The following is a 26966-nucleotide window of genomic DNA, read 5'->3' on the forward strand; positions in this document are numbered from 1 at the left end:
CCAACCCGACTCTGAGAATAGATTAATGGCGATTATTTATTTATTTATTTTTTTTAATCGCCCGATAAGAGTCTTGCGTTAACGCAGCACGTTAACGGCTCATCACTAATATATACACTTTTATATATACAATCCATAACAATTCCATATGTTTTATATTATGTATAAACATAAAAATGCTTACTTTTACATGAATAATACTAAAAAATTCAATATTTCACAGTAGAAAAACACACGAGAATGTATGTGTTAACATATCAATACTAGGGTATTTATATCACGTTATGGATATTGGTCTATACAATTGCATGAAGGAAGCTCTTGTAAAAAAATCCTCATCACAATACAGATAATCAGGCAATTAGCTAAAGCATTGGTCTACATTCACAGATGCAAACACTGTCAGGCACAGGCAGGATTACTACGGTTAAATCTACCTTTCAACACTGATCTCAGAGCAGTTTTCTGGCTTCTCTCCGAATACTAGGAGATTAGTTGCGATCAGGCCCCTTCTACCCAGAGATTTCAACAAATGGTGGCATTGTACCATCTGAGCACTTGAAGAAATCTGTCTGCGTGCTTTTCTTCTTTCTTTCTTTCCTGGCTCTTTTGCTGCTGCGTGTCAGAGAGATGAATTCAGATTACGTTTCTACAGCCTTGACATTTCTCTAATGCAGCAGAAGGTTTGTCTGGCCTCTGTTCGTCAGAATGCTGTGGGTAATAAAAGCAATGGAAAAACACAACACATGACCGCCACCATAAAGAGCATTCTATACTGCTGTACCTCAGTAAAGTAGGCCGCAGAAAGCAGCAAGGCACAAGATTTTACATTACAATCAGCTTATAATGAACTAAAAATCAAGCTGCAAGTGACAATGCACTTGAGATCAGTTTAACACCTACATTGTACAAATATTTCATTTTTGAAAAGCTTATCAGGTTTCAGATGTATTTTTAGGTTTTACAAATTTCCGCTTAATGTTTTAAGTGAGTTTAATTGATGTAGGTTGAAATTCATTCATTCATTTTCCTTCGGCTTAGTTCCTTATTTATCAGTGGTCACCACAGTGGAATGAACCACCAACTATTCCAGCATATGTTCTACACAGCGGATGCCCTTCCGCAATCAAGTACTGGGAAACACGCATACACTCTCATATTCACACACACTCACACCAATTTAGTTTACCCAATTCACCTGCTCTGCATGTCTTTGGACTGTGGGGGTAACCGGAGCACCTGGAGGAAACATGCAAACTCCACAGAGAAATGCCAACTGACCCGGCTAGGAGTCGAACCAGCGACCTTCTTGCTGTAACCACAGTGCCTCCGTGTGTTAACATGCAAGATAACTTACATTTTCTTTGATTTCACTTATTTAACTCTGACATATAAAAGACCTTCAAATTATTTAAACATTATTCAAGTTTGTAGCAAAAGTTGTTTGTTTAAAAACAAACATCAAAAATGGTTGACTTCGATTTTGTTGCATTTATGATGTCACAATCCTTTTTTTATACATATGACTGCCTCTAAAACAGATATCAATGAATAATTATTTTATATAATAGTTCTGCAAATTCATTAAACCATTTAATGGTTGCCTTCAATCAGTAAGAAACGCTCTTAAAGCATGCATCTGTGACCAAAATGCGACCTTTGAAGTTCCACATGAGAAGTTTATTAATTAGCAAATAGTTTAAATATACATTGTAACCCCGTGTCCTAACAACACGCTATGTTACGAGATTTGCAGCAATAAGCAATTTGGATGTTTGCACCAGACGAAACACAACAGGAATTACAGCCATTCAGAAGCACAGAATAGTGCACTTACTGCACTTAAGCGAAACGGTAAGTTTTATAATCTAACTAATACATATTAAACTTCTTCAACATTATTAAATGCACATGCTGATTCACTGATATGTGTTGGCTTGCACTGAGTCACAAGTCTTAAGTTCAATTTCAAATGGTTTATTTAATTTTTAAGATCTGAGGTGAACTATCTGCTGCTGCTTTCAGTAGTATGGCAATAAATGTCATGTGAAATGGCATTCGAACTCACATTATTAGCATTTAACACTGAATAAAGCACATGAGGTGTACCTGAGGAGATCATTGTCAGTTTATTCTGTTGTTCAGCTGCAAGAAACAGAAGCCGTTTCTAATATATCAATTTGAGAAGTAGGTTAGAACAAAAACTCCTTTTAATATGGAGAATATTCCTTCTATTGCATGTCGTTGCTTTTATTTAGAACACAGTTTAAATCAGCCTTTAAGCTCGATAGCCGGGCACACTACTGTTGGTCCTTAATCTGGCATCCTGCTCTTGCATGTCTTTTGAGCCAGGAATGCAATACCTAGTTCAACCACTGGGTGTCAAACTTACATACTGCACCTTTAAATGGCATTTATGTCAAAGCGTTACATGTTTGTTTGAACACTTCGCGAAAGATTGCTTTACAAATGATGCACAGTGTAGCAGAGTTCACCAAGAAACAGTCAAACGTATTAAATCTGACATTAACACAGCTTAATCCTTACGATTAGTTCAAAATGACTGATTTGCTTTAAAACAAATGAATCAATTAGTAACAAAACACAAACATTCTGCTCTAGTTTTCTTTGCTTTCATTGGTTAACGTTTCATAACTTTAGCTGTAGGATCATTCTAACTGGCTTTACTCTTTTTGACTGTAGGGATGTGATTTTGTAGAGTGACATATTTAATGCCAGTATACACATTATTGTAAATGATAAATATCACACACGCCTCCTGTATAATATGCATTGCTAAAAGCTACATCCTTCTTCAGAGCTCCCTGTCCATTTTGTCTGCAGCTTCAGAGTGAGAGTGTCATTTATTGAGGAAGATCACAGAGAGAGATGCTAACAAATGGGTCGGAACAGAGAAACAGAGCAGCAGATCAAAAGGAGGATGAAGACGAGGTTGAGTCTCGAATGACACAAGCAGCCCAAACGCGAGGATCAAAAGAGCTCCGGAAGAGACGAGGGCCACCAACTACCCACTACTGATGCATGAGCAGCGTATTTAAATCAGCCCCTTTCACCAGGACTCCCATTCATCTTCAGTGATGACGAGTGACCCACTTCACTCTTGTTTTGACTTGTATCAAGACATGGTACTTATTCACGAATACTGCAAATTTGGTTTTGGTAATAGTTTTTAAAGTCTGCATGTTTCTGCAGACTTTACTATTCTAGTGTGTTGATGTATGGCTACTGCAAAATGAGAAAAGACATAATCGCAATTATTTTGGACATAATTGTACTTATGATTACTTAAAACAATTAGCAGTGGACCATATGACCAAAACGTTTTGGAGATATCCTTGTAGGTTTTTTGATATATATATATATATATATATATATATATATATATATATATATATATATATATATATATATATATATATATATATATATATATATATAAAATGTTCCAACCAAGCCCATGAGATCCTGCACTGGAAAAGTGAATACAAGTGAGAGAACTAGAGAAAGAAAGAACATACGAACAAACCAACAAACAAATGAAAGAACGAACGAACGAACGAACGATCAAACAAACAAGAGAACGAACAAACGAGAGAACAAATGAATGAGAGAACGAACGAACAAGAGAACGTACAAATGAGAGAATGAACGAACGAGAATAAACAAACGAACGAGAGAACGAATGAACAAGAGAATGAACGAGAGAACAAACGAACAAGAGAATGAACAAACAAGAGACCGAACGAACGAACAAGAATGAACGAACACGAATGGGAGAACAAATGAACAAGAGAACGAACAAACGAATGAGAGAACGAACGAGCAAGAACCAACGAACGAACAAACAAGAGAACGAACGAACAAGAGAACGAACAAACAAGAGAACGAACGAGAGGACGAATGAACAAGAGAACGAACAAACAAGAGACCGAACGAACGAGAACGAACAAACACGAATGAGAGAACAAACGAACAAGAGAACGAACGAACAAGGGAACAAATGAACGAACGACAGAACGAACGAACAAGAGAACGAACGACAGAACGGACAAACAAGAGAACGAACAAACAAACGAGAGAACAAACAAACGAACGAGAACATGTATAAACGGTGCATAGTGTAGCAGCGTTCACCAAATGTATTAAATCTGACCTTAACACGGCTTAATATGAGAGAACGTACAAACGAAGTAATGTACATTTTGATTTCATGCAGTTTTTAAACATCTGCATTCTACCATTATTGATTCAATTTGAACATTACTGTATAGTTCGAATGTGCCATCAGTGTATAACTCCAAAGACAACTGATGCGTCCAAATTCGCATACACCCATCTTAAACAGTATTCGAAAATATAATTGGTATGTCCCAAACCATAGTATGTTGAGTATGCCAAGGGTTCCCGGATGGTTTACCATTTCCGGTAAAAATTTGAAGTGTCGAACCGTCTGTACTCGCACAATATGATGTGCATTGTATGTGAATTTGATTAGAACTTTAAACTCTGGTAAAAAAAAGTGTACATAAACTACATACATGGCAGACGTGCGAGACCAATCGTCAAATAGAGCGGCTTCGGTAAAGTTGTTTGATTAACTAATCAATATCTAGCCAACTGGAAAATCTTTCAATTGTGTTTTTTGTGTTATATTTCATTTCCTACAACAATGTGAACTTATATAAAGGCGTGTTTGGACATTAACTTCTGAATGCAGAGTTATGCAAAAATCTGAGGGGATTTCTCTACATGAAAGACTCGCGAATGGCAGATTAACCTGCTTCTGCTTGCAGCAATATAGTCTGTCTTGCAGTTTTACTGCAGGCAATAGAGCTGCAAAATATATCAATTTAACATCAATATCCCAATGTGTGCATCTGCAATAGATATACAACGTTGAGTCTATAATTAATTGCTGTATTTATATGGAATTGATATGATTTATGCAACTAAAAAAAATCTTAGAATTTTTGTCTTATGTCTAGTCCAAATATTTACATTTCAAAGCAAAACAAAATTGTTTCACTTCCCCCACTGGCAGATAATTTCGCTTGTTTCAAGGAAAAATTCTTAATTTTGATTTCTTCTTTCATTTCTTCCAACGATGAAAACAAAACAATATTTTTACTTGCTTTAAGAATTCTTTGATATTTGGACTGGAAATGAGACAAAACTAATTAAGAAAAGCATTTTATGTGCATAAAACAGAGCTATTCAAACCATCTTGTGAAACTGTGTTCATATCGCAGTATTTATGGCAGAAAAATAAAATATCACAGTATCAGATTTTTACAATATCGTTCAGCCCTAGCAGGCAACAATATACACTGCACATACTGAAAGATTAGCATATAAATATCTTCTAATGATTATTTGTATTTATTAAGACTGTTAGAAATTCATCTAGTGAATGAATATCTACCTGTCTATCTATCTACCTGTCTGTCTGTCCGTCTGTCTGTCCATTTGTCTGTCCATCTGTCGGTCCATCTATCTATCTATCTACCTACCTATCTATCTATCTATTTTTTTTCTATAGCGGGTTATAATCGCAGCCAAACATATTAAAACGTAATTTAATTACAGAGCAAACTTTCTGTAATAGTAGTAGTGTTTTTTGTTTAACCCTTTAAGGTTACGTGCTGGCTGGCTGACTGATTGACAGGGCTGCATGATGCGTGAGGCCAGCAAACATGACGTAGCTTTCAGTTATGATGAACAGTTTCCATAATTATACTTTATTTACAGATAAAGGTCTGTGGTTCTGCATACAATGACTTCATCTTGCTAGAGTTTATAGCCATTTCACTTAATTTCAGGACGCTTCAATGCCATTCTGTAGGTCTATTGATAACATTCATAAATATTCCAAAAGAAAATGTAATAAATGTTGGAGACATACTCGTTACATAAACACTAAATCGCACTTCAGCAGCGTTTATTTGAGAGCGCACAAGAAAATCTGCACTTGAGCAGGGCGCGCAAGAAATTTTGTGCACGAGCAGAGGAAATCGGCACGCTAGCAAAGAGATTCACATGCTTGTATTACATGAATGCGATCTCGACTTGTAATGCATGTAAAAATATTTTACTTGATCTGTGCAAAAGGATTGCCACCATAGCTGGAAAAAAATCCTAGAGGAAACACTGTATATATATATATATATATATATATATATATATATATATATATATATATATATATATATATATATATATATGTATATGTATATATATATATATATATACATATACATATATATATATATATATATATATATATATATATATATATATATATATATATATATATATATATATATATATATATATATGTATATGTATATATATATATATATATATATATGTATATATGTGTGTGTATATTATAAGTTTTCACTAAAATATTGAAACCCTTTCTATGTTTTTTGTGTAGGCATGTATTTAACAGTACTGTAGAAATACTCTCAAATGTTTCTGTCAATGTTTTCAAACAATTATATTTGATTTACCAAAATCACACAAGTGGCATTTTCACATATGTCACATCCGTAAAGAAGAGACGTCACATCCATAATGACACTTCTTCCTCATAAATGCAGAAATGTTGAACAAATTAAAATCAATCATGTTTGATCTGTAGAGAGCCATTTTTTATTTTTTAGATTAGCATCGTTTCTTTTGGGTTGTGCAGTTTTATTCACAGAATTTCTACAAAGTCTTATACTGTAAACTCGCTAACTTTTTTTGTTACATCCATAACGCATGATTATATCCCTCATTTAAAACCTAAAAGTTGTTTACAGACTGATATTTTTCTGATCCCTTAACTCTGATATTTTTCTGATCCCTTAACTCTGTTTAATTGTACTCTATAAACTAAAATAGTAAAGAAACTGAAAGCAAATAAGTAAAATCGTTCTAGTTTCGGAGTTAAATATACATTTCATATATGTCCATACATATAAGCAAACACTTCTCTTACCTTTGAACAGTAGCAATATTTCAGAACGCTATAACTGCGCTTCTCATAAGCAGAAAACTAGTGCACAGCAGCTAAAAACACAGGAATGTGACCAACTCCAGCTTGTGATGAGAATCGTTTAAGTTTGTTAGTAAATTAAGCATGTGATGACCACTGGTGCATTCAAAGATTGCATTCCACTTCATTGGATCAGACTCTCCTACCAAAAAGAAAACGGCCACACACAAACAGTCAAATACCGTTGTTTCAGCAATAACTGGATTGAAATACCCTAAAAACATTTGTCTTCCAAATCCTATTGGCATTCCCGCTTCTCTCATTAGACTTATTTTGCGTTTAAATAAACAAATACAACCTGCGGCTTGCAGACTTTAATATACGCAAAGCACAATCTGGCATGAAACCAAAAAAAGGTCAAATGACTTCAATCCACTGAAGATCAATGCAACTGTAAAAAATAATTCTGACAAGCAGCATTTGCTGGGCTATATTACAAGCCAAGCATCAACATGAATAGCATCTCACAAATCAACGGCTTGAGAATAAAGAATAAAGACGTGCGCACATGCTCTGGTATCAACGCGACAGTTGTCATCATTTGTTTATGTTCTACAGCCGCTCCGTCTATTCTTCCCGTGTAAACTGAGAAGGGAGATGTCATTGAAACCACTCTTTGTTCATGCGCGCTTGTGTATGTGCAGAATGTGTCCGACAGCTTCTGTCAAGGCAATGACCGCCATTCATAACATGTGACTTCACTTGAGAGCAATGCAAAAAAAAAATCTGATATTAAGAAAAAACTAGTTCTTAGGGGAAAAACATGTTTAGACAGTGAGGAGGGTCAGACAACAAGCTACAGATTTCAGATGTGTCGAGTCATGTTTAACTCATTTTTCTGTAAACCATTTTGTAAGATTCATGGGTGTGCTACAAAAACTGAAGAAAAAGAAATGTGCTTCAATTTTGCATCAATTACCTGTTTTATTTATTTATTATTTATTTATTTATTGCCACATCAGCAACTTATGGCTACTTCATGGCAAAATGGATATACATAAAAATATTACATGATAAAAACTAATTTGTATGACAATAAAAAGTGACTTAGACAAATATTTCAAATATAAATAAATAAAATTCACACAAAAATATATTCAACGTTAAATATGATTTTTCAGTTCAATTTTTAGGCCATCCGGAAGGCCATCCGCTGTGTAAAACATATGCTGGATAAGTTGCCGATTCATTCCACTTTGGCGACCCCTGATTAATAAAGAGACAAAGCTGAAAAGAAAACGAATGAATGAATGAATAATAAGAGGGGTTTAACTTTTCTTACAATAATCATTTTCCTAATTTCAATTCTAATAACCTTTATATTTATTTTGGGGTGAAGGTACATACAGTTTCTTTAAAGTTTTACCCATAAGCCACCACTCTTAAAATAAATCTGAAGACACCTGCAGCTCACTGGCATAAACAAAGCTTCATTAGTGAAGAACAAAAAAAGGAACAGGAGTGGGAAGACTTTTTCCCCCACAAAACAAACAAGAAAAAGCATTTCATACATTCTGGCAGCTCTCTGATGCACTTCCTCTCACTGTAAAAGAAAGGAAGGAAGCTGCCTGGAAGGAAACCATCAGTTCAGGATGACCAGCCTTATGTGTTTGTGGGCATCAAAAAGCAAATACTGTCTCCTGACGCCAGACTGATATATTTAGCTTGTTCATTTAGCTGTTACTCATGAGCTGTGGCTCGTAGGAACAATAAGAGTATTGCCCTCTCGCACTCTGCTCCGCCGACTCATAGAGGTCAATGCGCAAAGCACCTTCAGCCTGTTTATAGTCTCTTTGACCCCTGCATAGCCGTCTGCCAGCAAAAAATAGGCTCTTAAAAGCTGCAGAGTTCACTGTTCCTTCCACTGGTCCCCCATATGGCTTACACCAACTGGGGAATATTTTACCCCATTAACATCTACCCCATCAATCAGCATGTTAATGTGAAGTGCTGAGGTTTTTGCCGTTAAGCCATAATGAGCTTCGAGCTCCATTAGAATGGCCTGCGTCAGTCCCTAAAAAGGAGTCTTTACACATTAAGGCTGTCTTAAAACCCATTTCATGGAACAGCTTCTTTTAGCCCACATGAGCGAGATTACCTTATTCTACATCCTATCAAAGACTTACATACACAAAGAGAGCCAACGCATGTTATGAAAGGGAGAAAGTGCAGCATGAAACAAGTTGATGAAGTAGATCCAGGAGGTTGTTATCGCAGAATAAAGCCTGACAGGCATATCGGCAGCTTGTTGTGTAAGACTAAAGGGTGTTTCTCTGTGAAAACAACTATCCTACACAACATTTACATAACTACTTGAAACAAAACATAAAAATTAAACACAAAACATTGTTCTGAGCCTTAATAGTTTATTGGTTCTTTAATTAAACGCAAAATCGACAGAAACTAAAGTGAAGCTGATGGAGTATACACTAACCTGAGCATTATTCAGTCACAGAATGGCGACAAACAGTCAAAAACACAAAGCTGACAGAAGCTAAAACAGCTGATGGAGTATACACTAACCTGAGCATTATTCAGTGACAGGATGGCGGCAAACAGTCAAAAACACAAAGCTGACAGAAACTAAAGTGAAGCTGATGGAGTATACACTAACCTGAGCATTATTCAGTCACAGAATGGCGACAAACAGTCAAAAACACAAAGCTGACAGAAGCTAAAACAGCTGATGGAGTATACACTAACCTGAGCATTATTCAGTGACAGGATGGCGGCAAACAGTCAAAAACACAAAGCTGACAGAAACTAAAGTGAAGCTGATGGAGTATACACTAACCTGAGCATTATTCAGTCACAGAATGGCGACAAACAGTCAAAAACACAAAGCTGACAGAAACTAAAGTGAAGCTGATGGAGTATACACTAACCTGAGCATTACTCAGTCACAAAAGGGTGGCAAACGGTCAAAAAATACAGCTGACAGAAACAAAAGTGAAGCTGATGGAGTATACACTAACCTGAGCATTACTCAGTCACAAAAGGGTGGCAAACGGTCAAAAAATACAGCTGACAGAAACTAAAGTGAAGCTGATGGAGTATACACTAATCTGAGTATTATTCAGTCACAAGATGGCGGCAAACAGTCAAAAACACAAAGCTGACAGAAACTAAAGTGAAGCTGATGGAGTATACACTAACCTGAGCATTATATAGTCACAAGATGGCGACAAACAGTCAAAAACACAAAGCTGACAGAAACTAAAGTGAAGCTGATGGAGTATACACTAACCTGAGCATTATTCAGTCACAGAATGGCGACAAACAGTCAAAAACACAAAGCTGACAGAAACTAAAGTGAAGCTGATGGAGTATACACTAACCTGAGCATTACTCAGTCACAAAAGGGTGGCAAACGGTCAAAAAGTACAGCTGACAGAAACAAAAGTGAAGCTGATGGAGTATACACTAATCTGAGTATTATTCAGTCACAAGATGGTGGCAAACAGTCAAAAACACAAAGTTGACAGAAAGGAAAGTGAAGCTGATGGAGTATACACTAACCTGAACATAATAATGACGGAAAACAGCCAAATACACAAATCTGACAGAAAGTAAAGTGAAGCTGTTGGAGCATACACTAACCTGCGCTTTATTCAGTCACAAGATAACAGCAAACAGTCAAAAACACAAAGCTGACAGAAACCAAACCATTTTAATAAAGCTTATTTTAAGCTATGTATTCATTCATAAGATGTCACCAAACAGTCCAAAACCATGGCATAACAGACAAGCAGATACATGTCAGTATATTGATTTGAACGCATTCACTGACGGTCAAAGATGATTCAATGTTACCGTTATTGAGCAGTAGTAATTTTGGAATAACACACCTTGGAATTTTGCGACTGACCAATTGGAATTGAGTATTCCAGACAGTCGTGTAATAAGGTGCAATTAGCCCTGCCTTTCAATAAATACTTTTTTAAATTATTTTTCTCAGGGATTTCTTTTTGGGTTTACAGAAACAGTATATAATTCATGTTTATTTCAAAATACTTGCATACAAATATTTAAGTATTCTGAGAGTGTAATTTGTAGTGCTTTATAAGAGTGGGCAGAGATAAAGATCTTGTGCCACACTTTGCTTGCTGCACCTCTCCGATTGGTGGAATCTTCAGTGAGCATCATGGGTAATATACACTTTATTAGGTACACCTGTCCAACTGCTCGTTAACTCAAATTTCAAATCAGCCAATCACATGGCAACAACTCAATGCATTTAGGCATGTAGAAATGGTCAATGTCTTACAACCGAGGTATGCAGAAGAGCATCTCTGAACACACAACACGACCAACTTTGAGGCGGATGGGCTACAGTAGCAGAAGACCACACCGGGTGCCACTCCTGTCAGCTAAGAACAGCAAACTGAGGATACAATTGGCACAGGCTCACCAAAATTAGACAATATAAGATTGGAAAATCGTTGCCTGGACTGATGAGTCTCGATTTCTGCTGCCACATTCGGATGGTAGGGTTCAGAATTTGGTATCAACAGCATGAAAGCATGAATCCATCTTACCTTGTATCAATGGTTCAAGCTAGTGGTGGTGGTGTTATGCTGTGGGGGATATTTTCTTTGGGGGACACTTTGGTCCCATTAGTACCAATTGAGCATTGTGTGAATGCCACAGCCTATCCGAGTATTGCTGACCATGTCCATCCCTTTATGTACCCATCTTCTGATGGCTACTTCCAGCAGAATAACGCGCCATGTCATAAAGCGTGAATCACCTCACACTGGTTTCTTAAACATGACAATGAGTTCACTGTACTCAAATGGCCTCCACAGTCACCAGTCCTCAATCCAATAGAGCACTTTTAGGATGTGGTGAAATGGGCAATTTACATCATGGATGTGCAGCTGATGCGATCATGTCAAAATGGTGCAAAATCTCTGAGGAATATTTCCAGTACCTCGTTGAATCTAAGCAATGAAGGATTAAGGCAGTTCTAAAAGCAAAAGTGCTAGTAAGGTGTACCTAATAAAGTGTCCGGTTAGTGTAGTTGTCTGCATTAATTCTGCTATGGACCGTTTTCACAAGACGATGATAACATTGTTTAACAGTCATTTACAGTTCAGCGAAAGCATATGCAATATATTAATGAACTTAAGAGCACACAACAGATTTTTCTATAAAGGTTTGTCAGTTATTGCTAAAAATAAATCACCTTTGGGTTTTTTTTCCCATGCATCCTGGAAACAAATAGCTTTTTAATGCAATTGAAGAATTAGAAAGAAAATTAGAAAATAAAAAAACTACTTTTCGATTGTTCATGACTTTTTTGACTGTTCATGCCACAGTCTGTTGTAACTCAACATTGGGTCAAATATGGACAAACCCCACTTTTGGGATAGAAAGTGTCATTTAAATTTAATTTAAACCCAACCATTTGGGATAAAAAAAATCATTACATTTAAAAACATTATCCCAACATTGCATTTGCCTACATTTAAACCCAATATTGGGTTAAGACAAAATCTTTTTTTTTTTTGAGTGCAGTTTTTAAGAATTTAAGATTTCCTGATTCACATAAGTAGCCGTTTTGCAAATATGGCCACAAAATGAACAGATTTTCCTTGAAAGGGCTTTTTTTTTTTTTTTTTAATCATGCACACTTGCATCTAGAGACCATTTCTATAGTGAACTTAAGGTGTGGTGTGGTCTGATGTCAGGGGTCAGTACAATCCAGCCCACACTCATAGCCAAAATACCGTGATTTCTGAATAACTCAGAGCGACTCAGGATGATTTCAAGGCTCCAGCATTCAATGGAGGCAGGAATATAACGTAATCTCAAGGAAACGCAGCTGCACTTGCATTTGCTAATGAATACCATACTGACCCTCAAGTGCCTCTATTGTCCGTAATGCTTAATGCCAGGTACAAACAACTCCGTGCAAGAACAGATGTGATTACAAAATTAGCTCTTTCATAATCAGATTGTTACGTCCAGAGGCTCAATCTGATGTAAAAGGCTTAATGAGTGAACGTTTTTATTTGTACACAACAGAAACTTGTGTGATTAGAAGTAGAAGCATGTGATAATATTCACATCCGCTGTAAGATAAGTGCAGACAAATGATCAGCTTCTGATATTTTTCAGTGAAACACATCATCTGTGTAAGAAAGTGGGTAATGCATGAAAGTGGGATAAAATAGGAGGCTAAATTAAATTAACCAGAAGGGGAACAGAAGGATTGTATCACTTATTATTTCTGTCTGAGAGCCTTTACCTCAAATGCCAGACATATTTAATTTGTATTGACTAGGTGGTGGTTAGTTTGTGAACGAATCTTTGAAGCGAACAAATCATTCTTGTTCAGTTCCCTACAATGATTAATTTTTCACTCCAATGTTGGTTGTGGAAAATAAATTACAGGAGGGATTTGGGCATCTTAGAAACAAAACAAAAAAATAAAAATCATTAACGAGAATGCATGCAAAGAAATCTCTCTTTTATGGTAAAGATTTTACTCCAACTAGGGCTCTACGATGTTGGAAAAATTTGACATTGCGACACTTTTTTTCTCTGTGATTTATATTGTGATATGAATACAATTTCACCAGATGACTTAACTCTATTTGGAAACTCATTGGTTTAGATTGATCGGGATGATTTTGTAAAGAAGTGAATAGACGGGACGATAACCGGTTTCAAGGTTTACCGTGGTTTGGAAAAGTCAAGGTATTAAAACCGCAATAAAATGATGATATACTGTTCCCTAAGGTATAGAACTTTAAGTAGTTTTTTTTCATGTATTGTAAAGAAATCAGTGTTTTTGAAACTAATGAAAACAGCAGAAGACATTGATTTATTTAAACGATTTAGCCTGACATGTTTACTGTTACAAAATTTTAAAAATGTTTCCTAAAATTAAATATATTGTGTTCAATGGGGAGAAAAAGTTGTTGTTTTTACTAAGACATTTAAAAAGAACTTATTTTAGAGCAGTAATCACAATACCGCGAAACCATGATATTTTTATCTAAGGGTATCATACCGTCACGTCAGAAACTTATACCGGCCCATGCCTAGGAGTGAATCATGTTTAGGTCTATTTATTATTTTATATAATTATATAGAATTTATATTATTTAATATATATAATAAACAAACTACAATCATAAATAAACACAGTTGAGCAAAAATTAGGCGACAATGTGTGGTTTTCTGGGGAGTCTAATAATATTCAGGTAAATTAATTGAATAATTAAATGTAAAATGACAGTGAATAGGTCTTCATCATTCATATAATCCAATAAAAATAATCTTTATTAGTTACAAACCGTAAAATTTCTTGTGCCTGAATGCTTTAACCCATCTTAAAATACTCACACATTTACAGGGATTAATAATGATGCACACAAAAGACAAACTTTGAATTTATTATAGTTCAATTCTGCAGTGACTCCTCAATTCTTGTGTGTTTTAACTTGTCGTTTCTGGTCAACTATGAACCCAACTCAACATTGCATATCTTGCGATGTGACTATTGTGAACATGCGCATTGTGATATCGATGCTGAAACAATATATTCTGCAGCCCTAACTCCAACTGCATCGATTTAAATAACTGAATGAATAAATCCCCAAAATAATCACAGAAATGCATTACTCTGCTTATTTGAGAAGGAACTGAATCAACTATTATAACTAAAATATAACTGAAATTATATTTAAGTTACTTAAATTATATATTTAAAACTCTCCCTCACAGACTGGATGTTATTTACCATGCAGCGATTCATTTAGTTACTGGTGTGCCATTTAATACTCATCATTGTCAACTGTATTGTTTATTGAATTGGCCTACTCTTCAATCATGTCAACAAATTCATTGTTTCTGTTCATTTACAAAACTCTTATTATGAAAGCTCCACTATATTTAGTCAGATCTTAACATTCAGAAAACATGTCGAAATCTGCACTCTAATCGTTTTATTAACCTTTGTATACCCAAAATTCGCACTTCATTTGTTCGTAACTCTTTTCAGTTTTCTGCCGCTGATGTTGGAATCATCTGCAGCAGACCTTAAAGCTCAACACTTTTATTCCACTGTCATCCTTTAACCTAATAAAGATCACTGTACTTGTTTTTTTGTTTTTTGTTTTTCTTGGTTTTATATGTTATTATCTGCCTTTTGTAAAATTGATATTGTGTTGTGTCACTGCTGCTTTTATCTGCTTTTTATGTTGCCTCTTAGCCAGGTAGTCATTGTAAATGATAACTGGTTCTCAATTGATTTACCTAGTTAAATAAAGGTTATTAAATGAGGTTTTAAAATAATCAAGTATAGGTCTGTTTATTATTTTATATGAACATATATTATATATTATTTATTATATACACATAATAAACAAACTACATTCAAATAAACGCAATGGAGCAAAGATTAAGTGACATCATTTGTGGTTTTCTGGGGAGTCTAATAGTATTCAGGTAAATTAATTGAATAATTAAAAATAATGTAATATAACAGTAAATACGTCTTCCTCATTTAAATAATCCAATAAAATAATCTTTATTACTTACAAACTGTACACTTTCTTGTACCTGAATGATTTAAACCATCTTAATTATTAAATTTGGTTTTTAAAATAGCACAATCTGCATCAGTTCATTCAGAATCGTTCACTTAAACGATTCATTCAAACACCGACTCGTTCACACACAATAAACAATGATTCCATTATATGAGAACAATGACCTCAAATGCACTTTAAATATAGACCCTCTTCGGTTAATTTAGGTAAAAAGCCACATAATCTGTACTTAAATGATCGTAAGCTGATATGAAACAGGAGGTAAAACCAAGTCATTCAGATGTACAATACAAGAATCATTTGTCTTCCTTTATGTCTGACAAAGCAGCGTGTCACTTTAAGAGACCGACTCGCTAGGATCGAATCTTTATCTTAGTTTCTCCAAATGATCACAGACGCAAACTAACATAAATAACACAAACTAAAATGCAAATACATCTCGACTTTTACATATAATAATATCCTTATTGCAAAGTAATAATAAGATAATGTTCTCGTGCCGGTTGTGCCCAGCAAAGGGTGGAGACTATAACGTTACAGCAAATGTCATAGCAACGTCTTCCAAATCATAGGCTAACCGTACAAAAATGCTGTGATAAACATATAAACCGTTTAATATCCAACATTTAAGTAATGTTAAACTATTTCCCATAAAAACAGAGCTTGTTTAGTTGTGAACGATGCTAAGTTTACATTCATGTTGACGTTAATGGACTCCAAAAACACTGAAGATAACATTAACGCGAATATCTTATAAGCTTATTAGGACTGTTGAATTCAGATACGCGTGTTAAGTAACATAATTACAGAACTGTCAACATTGTAAAACAAAATTTATTTCTTCCACGACACACAGAATAAATCCAGCATATACTGTAACAGTTAACAGCCACATAATAAATGATTTAAAGACTGACCTGTTGCGTCCTGTCTGACGGATTCACCATCACCGCCTGCCGAAAACTGTTATCCACATAGGACGCCATGGCTCCGGGATAATCCACAGCCGACCTCTCACTCAAGTGGTTTGTTTATGAAGGGGGCACAAACCCAGTTTTTATTTCTCGGAAGCTGCAGAGGAGAGAGCCTGTCTTGTCCCCAGGCCACAGCCCGAGCCAGGAGCTTTCTTACTGTCCCTCGACCCAATCCCACAGGCACCAGTCCGGCTGCTTTTCCTCTTCCAGCCGCTGGAGCTTCTCCAACTGGACTCTGACAGGAGATTTTTAGCTGTGAGTTTTAGCTGTGTTTTACGCAGACGAGTGCGTTTTTCAGCATTCCGTTTGTCCCCTGTTCGCTATTCCATCTTCAGTTTCCATCCTAAAACAATGTCCATTGCACGCGCTTTGGCGAGTGTCCATTTTAAGTGATTTCCAAAGCAGCGGAGAGTGAAAAGCAGCATTTAAACGGAGTGTTTTAGTGTCTAGAAGCGACGGATGGTCTGCTGTCTGGGCTTGCTGTTGTAAAAGCCGCCGCCACCACCATGGTGACCGACCGAGCGCCTCAAGAGGTTCATGGGCGAGTCCATTCAGCACAATGCTAGAATAATGCGCCCACAGTGCGCTTTACTCACAACACGTGGAGTTTTGACGACATCCGATGGACGACGGTGGAGTTGCAGCTTTGAAGAAAATGTAATACTGTATTATGTTGCTCAGTGGTTAGCACTGTCGCCTCACAGCAAGAAGGTCGCTTGTTCGAGTCCCGGGTGGCCTAGCTGGGGTTTCTGTGTGATTCCTCCGGTTTGCCCCACAGTCCAAACACATGCGCTATAGGTGAATTGAATAAACTAAATTGTCCATAGTGTGTATGGGGGTTTCCCAATACTGGGTTGCAGCTGGAAGGGGATTTCACGCTGTGTAAAACATATGCCGGATAAGTTGGCGGTTCATTCCGCTGTGGTGACCCCTGAATAATAAAGGGACTAACCCGAAAAGAAAATAAATGCATGAATGTTGCATTTACAGTTGTACAAAACAAAAATCATTATAATAAAATATAAATATAATTTAACATATGCCGATATTAAATAATAAATCATTTAATAAATATTCAATAATAATAATCCAATTCATCGTGATAATGAACATGCACAACATTGATGAGCACTTCAGAATACAGTGAATAATTATTTATTTGTATTATATAATTTAATTATATTGGTTAATTATTATTTTATTGATATTATTTATTATTATTATTTACTTTTAGAGAGCTTTTTAAGAATGCAAACACTGTATTTGCAGTGGTTCTCATCACAAAACCAAATGCTTGCAGTTTATTTTTAAGAATGTGCATTTTCACATGTTATTCCTATTTCCTATTTCACATGCCTACTATCTGCTATTTATTGAAGATAATATATAAAATATTAAATAAAATACTACTTACAGGCCTATTGTTCATTAAGGCTCTGTTTGTCAACATGAGTTAATTTAACTAAACTAACAATAACCAAAGTTTTTATTAATTTTATAATTATAGTTATAGTTAATATCTCATAATATTAGAATCACATGTCGTAATTGTTTTATTAAGTGGAGTTAAAAACTAATAAGCATTTGTTTTATTATCTTAAACACAATAACTATAATGAATGTGGCTATTTCTCATCGTTGATTTTAATGCATTAACTTACTTTTACTAATGAAACTTTATAGTAAAGTGTAACTTATTGTTGAAACTTTTGTTTACTTTAGACATGCATAACCTATGTTTTGTTATTAATCCTTTTTTTTGTATGATAATAATATCATGATAAAAGCTTTATGAATTAATCGCAACAAGACAATTTGATACTGTCATAAGCCTGTTGCATTATATTATATTACTTTAATGTGACTGGGACACTGGGAAGTAGGCCTAGTTTTCCTTCTAAAACTATCTTTGCATGTGTAAACATATACATTTTAATTTTGCAATCTTGTTACTTTACAAACACACAAATTTTCAATATTTATTCTTTGGTATAATGTATACTGTAATTGATGTGTCATGTGTTCTATGTTTGTTTTTTATTTCGTTTTACTATGCCAATAGTTATGCCAATATATATATATATTCTGAAGCTATATATATATATATATATATATATATATTGCTTCAGAATTTATAACTATGCTTCATTTAATTCATGTTTTAAATTATGCACTGAATAACTAGTGTGGACTGATTTTAGCTGTGCTTATACCTTTTAATAAATAATCCATAAGCCTATAAATGTAATGCATCCCAACTAAACACTGATTCCATGGAGACAAAACACTCATGGCGGCTCATGAGAGAGAGAGAGAGAGAGAGAGAGAGAGAGAGAGAGAGAGAGAGAGAGAGATGACCTCCTGCCCAGGGCTTGTATTACAGTCCACTGAGATGTATACGGACATCTCAACTGTTTTAAAACTAAAGTAAAATAAGAAAATTAATGAGCGTAATGAAGAGGGTTAAACCGGACAGCACACCTTCTGAAGCGGACAGAGTAACTGGACAGAGAATCCTCTTCACAGGTGAGCGTTTCTGAACATAAACAGCAAGTCATTTTGTGTTGAAAAGACATCTAATACATGTCTAAACGGAGAAAGTTTGGCTGAAAAAGGTTAAGTTTGGACTGTCAGTGAAAATCTAATAGATCTTATAAGAACATTTCAATTTAAATAAAATAAAAACAAAATTAGACTTGTAGATTTAGTAACGTTAGATTTTGTAAAGTTAGTGACTAGTAGATTTAGTGACTTTTTTCCTATACTGCTACTCTCTGATAATTTGAAGTGCTTATATTATTCTCACTTGTAAGACACTTTGGATAAAAGCATTTGCTAAATGTAAAATAGCCCAAAACTAAGCCTAAGACTATTAAATACACAGATTTGACAGACTTCACATATATGTAGTTATTTATTCCTGGGGAGTTGATGACTAGTCTAGTTTTGGGCTGTTCTTAGACGTCTATTAGATTTTCTATCACTAAGAAATCACTAGTCTGTTAGTGATTTTCACTGACAGCCCAACTGTAGTCTGGTTTTAGGCAGGCCATCTGTGTTTAGATGTACATTATTTTTTAATATATTTATTTTGTGCTGTCACTTGTCACTTTATGTACACTGAAAGCTTCTGTAGCCAAAACAAATTCCTTGTGTGTGTGAAGCACACTTGGCAATAAAACTGATTCTGATTCTGATTCATTAGATGTCAATTAGACTTGCTTTAAACACACACACCTGATTGACTCCTGCTGTTTTCGAAATCGTCCCCTATCCTTATTCGCTATTCCCTACATTAGTCCACTAATATACTCCACTTGAAGAAGTGAATAAAATGAGGGAGAGAATTCAAGCGCAGGAAAACAGAGATATGTCATTTTGTTTGTGGTTTGTTGCTTGATAAATCTCTCAGAAGGATTATTTTTAACTTTTTAGTCAGATCCTGTGATAGTCACTTGCCGAGCAGTCTATTAAGAATGAAACGAAGACTTTTGATTTCTGTCATGAATTCTAATAATTAATTAAATAATAATTTATTTATAAACTATAAGATTTAGATGCCATCTTGTGGTCAGACGCTGATTCGGCGCGTGAACTATGGCATTAGGCCAATTATGGAATCAAATTCCTGCCAAAATGTTTCACGGTCGCGGATCGCAAAATAATAAACGTAAATAAAAAATAATTGACATCTCTAAAATTACATTGCATAAAAGCAAAAACTAAATGTAGATTAAGAAACAACGAGGTCGAGTACAGAAAGATAATGAGCGAATCAAAAATGAAACGTTAAAATTATGTTCCACAAAACGAAAACCTGAATTTAAAGTTTTTCTAATTCGTTTTTGCGTGTTAGAATTTTACACGCGATGTCAATTGTTTAATTACGCGTATTATCACTCTATCCATGACAACATTTGGTGGGATTTTGATCCTATACATTATGGAGATTTTCTAGTTGAGTGTACATGGGTTGTAGACCCATTATTGCAATGCATTGTGGGATTGATTGAGTGAACTTCATAACATCCACTATGGTTTCGGAAAACACTATAAATGGTTGTTGGTTATAGGTGATGATATCGAATACAGCCTCTTTCTTAATCGTGATCTGTTTTTGGTGTCGTCAAGGTCCAGATGGCATTGGAGATTTCCGTCCCAGACTGGACTTTTTCCCCCGCAGCATCGGGATCGGCTCTTTATCTCCAGATGCCACGAGTGATTTGGGTTTCCTCTTCCGGGCTGCACCGAATGCGCCTCCACCGTTAGCCAAACACAGACACACTGGAGAACTGGGCTGGGGCTTGCAGTTCTCCACTCTACTCAACAGACCCACTGACATCTACTGCAGACAATATGAGGTTATTACACTTATAGATAAATTGTTATACTGTCTTTCTGTGAGAGCTAGTGGGTGCAGAAAAATACTTAAAATATATTTTTTAAAAAGAGAAAAAAAATCTCTCTCTCTCTCTCTCTCTCTCTCTCTCTCTATATATATATATATATATATATATATATATTTGTCTATCCAATGTCAAAGAGCATAGAATCACCAAGAGGCGACACTCTAATGTGATTTGGGAAACAGCCACTAGATGGCGCAGTGGCAATTTTGGAATTAAAATTACAGTACAGTAGAACAACATTAAATTACAGTAGAACAACAGCATATTATAAGTCTGTAAAATAAACTATCGAAAGGGCTGATGATTGTCATAGTAAGTGTTGTATTGTTGTCTTAAAGTTGTATCTCAGCTTTAATGCGCTTTTTAAATAAATAAATCAAATGCAAAGCAGCTGCTTGCCATCGCGACAGCATTAAGATCCAATAGACAGCCGATCGCTTTCACTCCAAAATGGCGGAATCCGTGGCTTTTGCTGGGCGCTGCTGTTGCAATGGAACGTTCTATAGACCTTTTTCTTAGTTGCTGCATGGCGGCTACCAGCGTCTTCCGCTAGAATGCTAAGAACTCCATTTAACAGCGTTTACAACTGGTAAATCTTGATCCGAAAATGGTTGTCAATACCGTTTTGAGTGGCTTGTGGTGTCTTTTTGTGATCCGCAACTTTGATTTTGAGAGGTGTGTGTTAAAGCCGTTATGCTTCAGTCAGATGCGGTTCAAGCATGAGAGAAAAACTTTCTCCTAGTGTCTGCCGTCAGATCAGATGCTGAAATACAGCGTCAGTGTTCCCGACCTGTCGGCTGTTATACTATACTCCGCAGCTCTTCAATGCACACACACACACAAACAATACCTCACTGCATATTAAAGAGCAAGCCATATTACTGGCATGAAACTAGCAGGTGTTTAAGCCATGCAATTTCCAAAAATCCCTGTAAAAGTCTGTTACTGGTACTATTCTGGCTGATTTGCTCATTGAGTCTAATCGGGAGCAGTTATGCTTCATTTAGTTCATTTGTGTTGTGTAGTATTACCACGGTTTGTGTTTTTCTAACATTGCAAAACGGCACTTTATTTTCACTTTGTGACATTAAATTAAATTAAATCAGTGTGTTAGTGGGACAGTGCAGCCTATGTGTGTGTGTCAAACATTTTGGTGAACTACATTTGTTTGGGTTGGTTATATATTTTAAAAGAAGAGAAAATATTCACTTTAGCAATGACGAGGCTTCATTTAAACGGCACAAGATGCCGTCTGGCAACGAGGGGAAAATACCTCGCAGCAGTTGTTTTCCATCATATTAGATCACATTTTTTAAATGATCAATCCAGCAGGTGGCGCTGATCGACAGCAGTATTAGTTCAAGGACGTTAAAAGCAAATAAAATAGATTAAAACTATTGTTTCAAAGCTGTCCAAATGTGACTGTTTAAACGCATCAGCTGGCAACAGGAATTTACTAGTATTCTCCTTGCGTATACACGCAAAGCATAATGGGTAATTTTGCGTTCTAAGAAAAAGGTCTATAGAGTGTCGTCTCAGAAGCTGTGTCTCAAATCGCATACTTATGCACTATTCTACGCCATTTTGTAGTATAAATAGTGTAAGTAGTGCGTTCACACTGAAAACTCTAAAAATAATAAGTGCACTTTAATTACCCGGATGATGCACTCATTCAGCAGGTAAAATGAAGTGTGTAATGATGGACACTTCACGCACTCAACGACCGCAGCTTTGCTCATGTAGCGGAAGGGGCGGAGCTATCGGGCGCACATGTTGGATAACTTTATTTATTTTGGATGGTGAAAGCAAAATTCTCCTATGAGAGTGATTATAGCGCCTCCTGATGATGAATGCGGTTATACTCATGGCAGGTATCAAATAATACCTGCCATGAGTATAACCGCATTCACCATGGGGAGGCGCTATAATCACTCTCATAGGAAAATGTAGCTTTTACCATCCAAAATATGGTAAAGACCCAGCCCAGACTCTAACCAGCAACCTTCTTGCTGTGAGGCGACAGTGCTAACCACTGAGCCACTGCGTTGCTTAAAAAGTGTAATTTAATTGATAAATTGTACTCAGTATTGCGATTGGTAAAAAAAAAAACCCCGTTCTTCTCAGCTTGACAGATTTGTGTCAGCCGTGGACGGAGTGTTGAGCTTAACACACACTGTCAGTAACCACAGAGACCAGGCTTGTGTTTCCTCCTGTCCCCTATTACTGCTGATGGGTTTCAGGAAACAGCTCGAGTGCATGGAGAGGAAGCTTTTCTCCTCTACTGATCAATAATTCATTGCTTGCACACAGGTTCGCTCCGGCCCAGATCCAGAACAAGCAGCAGAGCGTCAAGAGGAACCACAGCACACATGATCCCTACAGCGAGAACCACAACAAACACTTCCAGCTTAACAAGGTGAAAGATAAACAAATGAGACGCTCTATAAACACCCTCACTGCTGGAGCCACACTTGATTATATGGAGAATAAATTGTCGGATTATTCATGAATGTCTCATGTTTGTCATTGTTCTTCTCTCCTTTCTGCAGAAAAGCACAACCGGACACCAGTATACTTTTTTCACATGACACAAGTCAAATGTTTCTTCACTGCTGCTTCTTTATGGTCATTAAATTCACATAATGTCTATTAAAAAAGTCTTATAAAAATCACATTAAGTGCATCATTTTTTTATATATTTTTTTGGTTCGATGTGCTGCTAAGAAATAATGAATGTTTAAAATAAAGGTGCCGGGAAAAAAAGGTGGTTCTGGTTTTAGTGAAAGGTTCTACAAATTATATATATATATATATATATATATATATATATATATATATATATATATATATATATATATATATATATATATAATGTCACTTTAAGCTGTATAGAAGTGTCTTCAAAAATATCTAGTAAAATATTATGTACTGTCATCATGGCAAAGATAAAATAAACCAGTTATTAGAAATGAGTTATTAAAACTATTATAATTAGAAATTTGCTGAAAAAAATCTCTCCTTTATTACATTTAATTAAATGAAACAATTGAAGAAAATAAAAATTTACCAAAATTTAAATAAAAATTATCCTTAAAAAGCATCACCAATCACCAACTATATATACACACACACGCGCACACACACACACACACACACACACACACACACACACACACACACACACACACACACACACACATATATATATATATATATATATATATATATATATATATATATATATATATATATATATACATATATATATATACATACATACATATACAGTTGAAGTCAGAATTATTAGCCCCCTGAATTATTAGCCCCCTGAATTATTAGCCCCCGTTTATTTATTTTTCTCCCAATTTCCGTTTAACAGATAGATTTTTTCCAGCACATTTCTAATCATAATAGTTTTAATAACTGATTTATTTTATCTTTGTCATGATGACAGTAAATAATATTTGACTAGATATTTTTCAAGACACTTCTATACAGCTTAAAGTGACATTTAAAGGCTTAACTAGGTTAATTAGGTTAACTAGGCAGGTTAGGGTAATTAGGCAAGTCATTGTATAACGATGGTTTGTTCTGTAGGCTATCGAAAAATATATAGCTTAAAGGGGCTGATAATATTGACCTTAAAATAGTTTTTAAAAAATTAAAAACTGCTTTTATATTAGTCGAAATAAAACCAATAAGACTTTCTCCAGAAGAAAAAATATTATCAGACATACTGTGAAAATTTTATTGCTCTGTTAAACATCATTTGGGAAATATTTAAAAAAGAAAAAAAAAAAAAATCAAAGGTGGGCTAATAATTCTGACTTCAACTGTATATATTGATATTATGGCGGGAAGAACATTCATTCATTCATTCATTCATTCATTCATTCATGTTCCGTCAGCTCATGCCGAGTTCAGACTGCTTGATTTTCAAAGTAGTCGTGTCACAGATGTTTTCACACTGCATGACTATCTGGGCTAGCGTTCTGTCACTGCTGTGTTTACACTACAAGATGGATCGGCGACAGTGGGTTTCACACTGCATGACTTTACAACAGGAAGAATTGCTGGCAACTTTGTCCAAACTACATCTCACAACCAAAAACACGTAGTATATCTTTTGTTATTAACTATATAATGAGAAAGAAGCCTTTAGTGGGGTTGAAAATGTACATATGGGTTTGAAGGGAATTAGCAATTTCTCTTCAACTGTTTTCTTTTTCGACCCGGTTGTGATATTGCTCAGATGCCACGTCAAACAGACACGGGTGCTCCTGCAATGTTTACTCTAGTTTTTCCTCCATTTCTTGGGTCCAAATAGACCGAAAAGAAGCCCTTTTACCTTCTCTCCCAACCTCCCGCTGGCCTGCAGGTACCCACACTAGTGGATTCTGCTCTCCCTTTGGCAGTAGGTAATCGTCAATGTTATTTTCAGCTAGAACACATTTCACACAGCATGATTTGAATCGCTGACAGCTCCAGATATTTAGCAAATATCTTACGGGTGTCTGCAACTTATCGGCGATTCTCTCAGATCACGTCTTCAATAGTTTATACTCTGTGATTGACAGACATTTGTCGAGGATTTCTCAAAACCTGTCAGCGAGCCAAAGTCGGTGCTAAAATCATGCAGTCTGAATTCGGCATTAGTCCCTTTATTCATCAGGTGATCCCCACAGCGCAATGAACCACCATCCAGCATGTTTTACACAGCGGATGCCCTTCTGGCCGCAACCCACAGTACTGGGAAACACCCATACACTCTCATTCACACTCACACACTACGACCAATTTAATTTATTCAATTCACCTATAGCACATGTGTTTGGACTGTGGAGGAAACCCGAGGACCTAGAGGAAACCCACGCCAACACAGGGAGAACATGCAAACTCCACACAGAAATACCAACTGACCCAGCCGAGACTCGAACCAGCGACTTTCTTGCTGAGAGGTGACAGAACTAACCACTGGTCCCCTGTGTGGTTCTTCATCATAAAGAACATTTTAATCTAATAATCTAATCTATTTTTCCCCAAAGAACCTTTTGTTAGGATGTTTACTGAACCATCAACATTTATTTTCTTGTAAGAGTGTATTTCCTTTTCCACAATAAACATATCCCTGCTGACAAATCCATCTTAAGCCAGCCAAGGCTGGTTGTCTGGTTTTCGTTGGTTGACCGGCCTGGTTTTAGAGGGGTTTTGGCCATTTCCAGCCTGGTCTTAGCTGACCAGCTAAATCCAGCTAAAACCAACTTGACCAGCCTGGTTTAAGATGGACATAGCTGGTTTTGGCTGGGCTCCCAGCCTGGGTAGGCTGGTCAAGCTGGTTTTAGCTGGTCATTTTCCAGCTTGACCAGCTAAGACCAGGCTGGAAATGGCTGGAAACCAGCCTGGAAATAGCCAAAACCCCTCTAAAACCAGGCTGGTCAACCAGCTAAAACCAGCCAACCAGCCTAGGCTGGTTTAAGCTGTTTTTTTCAGTAGGGTACTGTAGATATCAGAAATGTCATGTAATTATATTTGTTAAATACGCCAGTATTATTTGTGAATACCTGCAGATCAGTGGTGTAGTCTTTGCTATACGCACGTATACTCCGTATGCCCACTTTTTTCCACGAGCTGTTTGGGTATTACAACTTCTGAGGATCAATAATTGCGTATTGGTACACTCACTTGTTTTGCTGATTAGACTTTCATAATTTCAGTGTATTCACGAGTATTTAACTGTATACCAAATGTTGTTGTTTTCTTTTAAAATCTTAATTTGTTGCAATCGGTGCATTTTTGTTTAACTTTCGCCATCATTTCCCTATCTACTGTTCCCTCAGCGCTCCCCTCATCAGCACAGCTGTTTCCTCCAGCGAAAATGCGACTCTTAACGAACATTTCGCTACGTTTCTTTCAAAATTAACTATGATTATAAAACACATTACAGTGCATGTGGCAT

The 26966-nt window shown here is 36.0% G+C and overlaps 2 protein-coding genes across 8 annotated transcripts in view; one reads left to right on the forward strand and one right to left on the reverse strand.

Moving 5' to 3' along the window:
* The window catches only part of rapgef2b (Rap guanine nucleotide exchange factor 2b), a 257833-nt gene extending 240689 nt beyond the window's left edge, over positions 1-17144 (reverse strand). For all 7 annotated transcript variants that reach the window (XM_056472229.1, XM_056472225.1, XM_056472227.1 and 4 more), the window contains exon 1: positions 16545-17144. In XM_056472229.1, the coding sequence (XP_056328204.1) occupies positions 16545-16613 (69 nt within the window). In that variant the 5' untranslated portion in view covers positions 16614-17144. The remainder of the gene's footprint in view (positions 1-16544) is intronic.
* A 1863-nt stretch (positions 17145-19007) lies between these two features.
* Positions 19008-23633, forward strand: LOC130241102 (uncharacterized protein C4orf45). Its single transcript, XM_056472830.1, has 4 exons — positions 19008-19127; positions 20733-20962; positions 23321-23426; positions 23560-23633. The coding sequence occupies exons 1-3, from the start codon at positions 19046-19048 to the stop codon at positions 23381-23383; spliced, it is 375 nt and encodes a 124-aa protein (XP_056328805.1). The 5' UTR covers positions 19008-19045; the 3' UTR covers positions 23384-23426; positions 23560-23633.
* Positions 23634-26966: the final 3333 nt, after the last annotated feature.

Source organism: Danio aesculapii, chromosome 14, assembly GCF_903798145.1.
Source record: "Danio aesculapii chromosome 14, fDanAes4.1, whole genome shotgun sequence".
Classification (NCBI taxonomy): Eukaryota; Metazoa; Chordata; class Actinopteri; order Cypriniformes; family Danionidae; genus Danio; species Danio aesculapii.

What these genes read in the sequence shown, in the direction of transcription:
- LOC130241102 (XM_056472830.1), top strand. Translation starts at nt 19,046, where the DNA reads ATGAGCGTAATGAAGAGGGTTAAACCGGACAGCACACCTTCTGAAGCG. An exon ending in ACAGAGAATCCTCTTCACAG is followed by an intron (nt 19,128 to 20,732) that starts GTGAGCGTTTCT and finishes GGTGTCGTCAAG; the next exon opens with GTCCAGATGGCATTGGAGAT. An exon ending in TCTACTGCAGACAATATGAG is followed by an intron (nt 20,963 to 23,320) that starts GTTATTACACTT and finishes GCTTGCACACAG; the next exon opens with GTTCGCTCCGGCCCAGATCC.